Below are 6,000 nucleotides of genomic sequence, written 5' to 3'. Positions count from 1 at the left end.
AAAAAAAAAAAAAAAAAAAAAAAAAAAAAAAAAAAAAATTCATGATACAAGAAAATTATATGAAATGTGACTTCAGTGTCCATCAGTAAAATATTTTTGGAACACAACTATACCCATTCATTGACATTATTGTTTGTGGCAATGTTGGCACTTTACAATGGCAGAGTTCAGGAGTTGAGAGTGGGACCATACAGTCCACAGAGCCTCAAATGATTACTATTTGGCCTCTTGTGGGAAGAATTACCCAATCCCTGACCTATATGATTGCAGCCACTTACACAATGCCTGATCTTGACCTCCAAAGTCTAGAAGCTCTCCTTGTTGTAATAGAAATGAACACCTCTGGGGTCAGCTGATGAATACAAGCGGCACATCTTTTGAAGGGTCTTTGAGAGAGCTTTAGGTCCACAGAAGAACACGCCAATGCTGCTGCTGCAGTAGGGGTAAGAAAAGGAAAGAAAATGTCACCTGGAGGCAAGGCCAGCCAGAAGCCAAGACAATAAGATTAGTGAAGTGGTTGTGACTGTGAGGTTACTTATTTATTTTTCTCCCTCCATGTCCTTTTTTCTTAGTTTTTTTTTTTCTACCTACTTTCAGCACCGTGCTGAGGTAGCACGGTTCTGAAAGGTTCTCCCAGGTTCTCAGTATCCTCCCCTGAACTAATCAGGGAGGTGGAGCCGAGAAGACTGAGGCATGAAAGCGGCCATGAGACTGTTGAGGGGTTTTGATACAGAGGGATTTTGATAGACTAGGCTTTTTGGCCAGGTGACCTTGATTCATGTCTTCTTGGATACGTGACCAGATGTAAACTTCCTGAGAACATAAACTTGATCTGTTTTATTCTAGCACCTGGAACAGTGCATACAGTGGACAATCAACACACATTTGCTGAATGAGTGGCTAAATGGCTTTGCTGAGTAGTATCTGCGTGGTCTTGGGCAAGTCACTATACCTCAGTTTCTGCATCTGTAAAAGATGATAAGGACTACTTTGTATGTTTTATCAAAAGCAAGATGAGATAATACATTCAAAAGGGTTTTAAAAAGGTTAGTTATTACTAATATCCTGTTCAGCCCTGCCTTTTTATAGATAATAAAATTTATGCTACAGTAATAGCAATTTAATTAATTTCTCCTGTTGGAATTATTTTAATTTTCAAAGAAGTCCAGAAGGGAGAGCTGGAAAAGAAAAAGACATTGCTGATAACACAGTCACCCAAACACTGTCATCTCTAATCTTGACATTGCTGATAAGACAGTCACCCAAACACTGTCATCTCTAATCTTGACATTGCTGATAAGACAGTCACCCAAACACTGTCATCTCTAATCTTGACATTGCTGATAATACACTTACCCAAACATTGTCATCTCTAATCTTAACATTGCTGATAAGACAGTCACCCAAATATTGTCGTATCTAATCGTGACATTGCTGAGAATACAGTCACCCAAACACTGTCATCTCTAATTGTGACATTGCTGATAATACAATCACCCAAACATTGTTGCCCCTAATCTTGACATTTCAGAAAACTGTGTCAAAGAGATACTTCCTGCATATATTGACTATCCCAGAGCTGCTCAAATGCCTTGCGACTTAGTTTATATGTAAACACCACATCCATGCAGGGGTTCAAAGTTGTTTTTGGAAGTTGGGGTGCATCAGTCTCTAGAGATTTTCAGAGACTGTGTCTTTTTTCTCTTGTGTTGAATATTACTATTCTTTGTAGCATTTTTTCCAACCTCTAGCATAAGCTGAATTGTTTACTCTAGTGTAGATCAAAACTTCTCAAGCTTTGCTGTGCATAAAATCATCTAGGCAGATTGTTAAAATGTAGATTCCTAGGCTTGAAGTCAAAGAATGCATGTTTAGTAAGGATCTCGGGTGATGTTGAGGCAGATCGCCCTGTGAGTCACACTTTGAGAAATGCTGTCATCAAGACATTCTTTGGGCTTCAGGACCAGCTCACTATACCATCTCTGTTTCTTCAGACATGGATCTTGCTGAAAAGTGTCTATATAGCCTATTTTTTCTTAGCTTATATGTTAACATGGTTCTCTACCATGTGTCATAGCCACATTTTAATTGTGTGTTCCAGGACCATCACATCCACAGTAGAAATTGATGGTTCCACTGCATTTCAAACTCCAGCTTCAAAGGAATTTATCAATGGCTTAATTTACAAATGACAATATGTTTAAAATGTAACAGTACTGCTTTCAAAGAAACCATTCCCATGGCTAAATTTGAGAAAGTAATTTTTCAGAAAATATTTCCCACAGAAAAGTATGAGTTTATGGCTTAATGAAGAGATTTTGAGGTGTTTATGGAAATAAAAGGCAATGGTTAAGAGTGCTCTTGGCTCCACCACTTTGTTGCTGGGTAACTTTGGGCATGTTAATTACCTTCAGAAAGCCCCCAGTTTCTCATCTATAAAATGGGGAGAATTATAGAATCTAGCTCCTAGAATCTCTGTGAGGATTAAGCAAGACATTGCAGGTCTGGCCGCTGGTCCTGTGCCTGGCACACGGTGTGCTCTCAGGAACTGCTAGCTTCCTAATGTTTTTTTCCCATGTGATGACTATTGGTGTCTGCCTGTTCCGTGAAGCTGAACAGAAGATGTGGTGCGGGGTGTTAACACAGAGGTGAGTATGTGGACTTACTGAGATCAGCACTAGATTTTTGAGCTCTGGACTGAAACATTTTGAATGGTAGATGGGTCAGGTGAGACCCTTCCCAGTGAGGAGTCACAGCTTTGCTTTGTGTCTGATGCCCAGAGGTATCCTTGCATCTATTTTCAAAGATGCTGTTATGGGTGGTGATATTTTTCCATTAGTGTAGATGTCACCAAAGAGATTGCCCACTGGCCCACTCCAATAGGCTAAGACTGCCCTTTCGTTTGCAGCGACAGTAACTGCAAACCTGATGGTGCCCTTTGATGCTCTGCCTTTAAGACTCCATTTCAAAGGATTCTGATTGCTGCTGCCCGGTGTTCTACTGGTGTCCTCAGCAGTTCACAGCTCCCCTGCCTCTTTTGAAGTTGTGGCTATCACACTGCACAGCTAAGTCCATACTTTACTCAGGGGCCATAACCGCCATGGTGATGTAATCACCAAAAAGTTTCACAAAGGCTGTTTATTATCTACTTTCTGCTAAGGTGGAAAGGTCAGCCCTTCACTGGCTCTCTGTGAATCACTGTTCCCACATACAGCATTCTTCTGCTTGCCTGGCTTACTCTTCTCGGCATTTATGACTCCAAGTATGGAGAATTTCTTGTCACAAATGCATACTGCGAATCACAGGGCAGAGAATCCACGCAAAGTAGTTAAGGGACAGATGTGGCAGCTTCCCTTTTTTTTTCTTTTATGAGGCAACGGACAAGTGCAACCCTAATGGGGTTGGTAAAGAAAAAATTCTTCTATAAATTTAATTACCCACAATCACTTGGAATTAAAAAGAGATTCTCTGCAAAAGAAGTATAAACACACAAGGTGCTATTCTTCAGTTTACAGTCTGCACGAGCTTGCACACTCATGGGGGAGCTGGGTCAGGGACAACGTTAACGGCATTGATCAGTCTGGGCTGCTGACTTTGATGATAAAAGGACAAATTTTACACAAGCTGCAAAGATGGCTAACATTCACAGTATTATTTTTAGCTCCGATAAACAATAAAGAAAATTCTCCTTTCCCTCTCTATGTCTGCGAAATAACTGTTGTGCTCTTCTCTGTGGGGTTGGTGCATTTTTCAAAAACAGTTCAGTGATGCCATGCATGAAAGGCATCCAAAATATCACCCACCAGGAGATTTCAGCCCCGCAGATAAATGGGCTTGTGGGTGCGCCCAGGAGTAATCCTACCACCTTGCTGAATTCACAGGTTCTGCTGCCGTGAGCCCTTCTCTCCTTAAATTGTATGTTTGTTTTTATGTGTTGGCTTTTATGCTTGGTAAGTTATAACCCTGTAGGGGCAGACCCTAAACCCCATTTTAAAAAAATCAAATTACTTTATACCCTGAGTGCATTCTGCAAATAAAATCAATAAACAGAAGCTTCCCGTGGATTTATGGAGGCTTAGAAAGAAGATGAGAGCGACAAACTCTGTATCCGACAATGGACACAACTTCTGGTTAATCCTTTCTAGTGAGTGTTTTTCATTAGAAATGCCTCCAAATGATTCATCACATAATTATATTTTGTACAACACCTTCTTTTTTCAGAACCACAGATGATAATTGTGCTGGCCAGCTTTTTTTTTTTTTTTTTTTAACCTATCTCCCAGTTAATTTGTAGCAGCCTACGACATTACTTTTCTCTGTGTCCTAATTATTCAGTTGCTCATGAGTTGCTGCAGATGTCCCTAACCAGGCTCACTGTGGTGATTCTCCTCCTGCCCACGCTCCACAGGCTCTGTTTTCTTTGGCAGCCAGAACTGTGCTGTTCGGACTCTTGTCCCAGCTCCCTCATTGGTCTCATGGTGCTGCCACTTGCACATACTGGCCATTTTGCTGGGCTGTGAGGTGCATAGATAAAGTTGCTTGTAGCTGTAAGACCTTGAGAAGCTTATGGTCAAATGGGGAAGAAAAACGAAAGCAGCTGACTTGTAGCATCCGATTCCAGGGAATGGTAGAGCCATTTTGCCAACCCTCCCCCACCCCATAAAACACTAACATATACATGCCTTCGTGCATAAGTAACCAAATATTTTGCCAAACTAATAATTTGATAGATAGGTAGTACCATCGAAGAAGCTTTGCAGCATAATGATAAATCCACCCTGTACTCACCCATCTCTCCAATTCCCCCTACCACAAATGGAGTAATTTCAGCAATTTTCATTGAGTCTTCACTTGGCTCTAACCAGAGAGATTGATGCCCTCTCGTGGGAAGGAACTATGGGAATATGCTGACAATTTCCTCATCATAAGTTTATGGTGTCTTTATTTTTCCCATGAAGCTATAATTTATCATGTGTTGTATTTCCATTTAAGTGTATTTCTTTGAGTATTCTGAACATTTTAGTCATATAATGAATGTTTAGGATATCCTGTTAGATAAAGGGCCCTGTATGCTATAATCAGAATGCTAATTTGTCAAAAATATCATTTTAAAACATTTTGCACATATGCACATACAAATGAGAATTGAAGGGTGCGTACACAAGCAAATGTGGATCCAGATGGACACATTTACTCAATTTAGTATAAAGGTATTTTCATGTTTCTGAAAACAATGGGTGGTCTAAAATACATTCTTGCAATATGGATTAGAAGCCCCCAATCATATGGTAAGTTGACACCTTTCTTCATCGTTAGGTTGGGTTAAACTGTTCTAACAAATGGTAGTACTCTTCTATTTTTTGTTTTTTTCTTCAGAGTTAAAAGAAACACTTCTACTGAAGTTACAAAAAAAAAAAAAAAAAAATGACCAAACCTTTAAAGTTTTTATGGTAACTAATTACATCAAATTTACACCTAAAAGGCCTGGTGAAGTTACTAGCAGATAAGTCGAAAGTAGAAAACTATAAATATTATCTGAAGTGTAAGATTGAAGATTTAAGGCCTATGGAAAATCATTTTATTCAATTAATTTAAAACAACTGATCCACAAATTCAGAAAGCTAAGTATCTGTACAATGTGTGTTTATCAAAAAAGTAACTAGATGTGACAAGGGTATTTTTATTTTCATTCTGTCTACCTTCTTGGAAATATTTTCCTGATTTTCTGAACATTTACCTAAAGCTTGGGAACGTATTGACAATGTTTTCAAAAAAGTGCAGATACAGTTTTCCGAGTTTTTGGAAAAGGATAGCCTGTTCTCTACTAGTAAGACACAGATGTCAATGTATATAATTAGCCTACTATATTTCAATTGGGAGAATAATTTTAATGTTTTGTTTTGTAGTACTTTTCTGTGCTTTTCTAACTGAAATAAGATACAATTTTCACATATGTGAATTTGAATATATTAATAAAAGGCTTATAATGCATCCACTTAA

The 6,000-nt window shown here is 39.0% G+C and overlaps 1 protein-coding gene across 1 annotated transcript in view; it reads right to left on the bottom strand.

The window, feature by feature from the left end:
* NOX3 (NADPH oxidase 3) overlaps positions 1-6,000 on the bottom strand; it is a 62,097-nt gene that overhangs the window by 2,205 nt on the left and 53,892 nt on the right. Inside the window, exon 13 of the mRNA XM_017891958.1 lies at positions 279-432. Within this exon, the coding sequence (XP_017747447.1) occupies positions 306-432 (127 nt within the window). The 3' untranslated portion in view covers positions 279-305. The remainder of the gene's footprint in view (positions 1-278; positions 433-6,000) is intronic.

The sequence above is a fragment of the Rhinopithecus bieti genome, unplaced genomic scaffold (genome assembly GCF_001698545.2).
Source record: "Rhinopithecus bieti isolate Rb0 unplaced genomic scaffold, ASM169854v2 scaffold_1583, whole genome shotgun sequence".
NCBI lineage: Eukaryota > Metazoa > Chordata > Mammalia > Primates > Cercopithecidae > Rhinopithecus > Rhinopithecus bieti.
The sequence above is the reverse complement of the archived record's forward strand: the minus strand, read 5'-3'. Positions and strand labels throughout refer to the sequence as shown.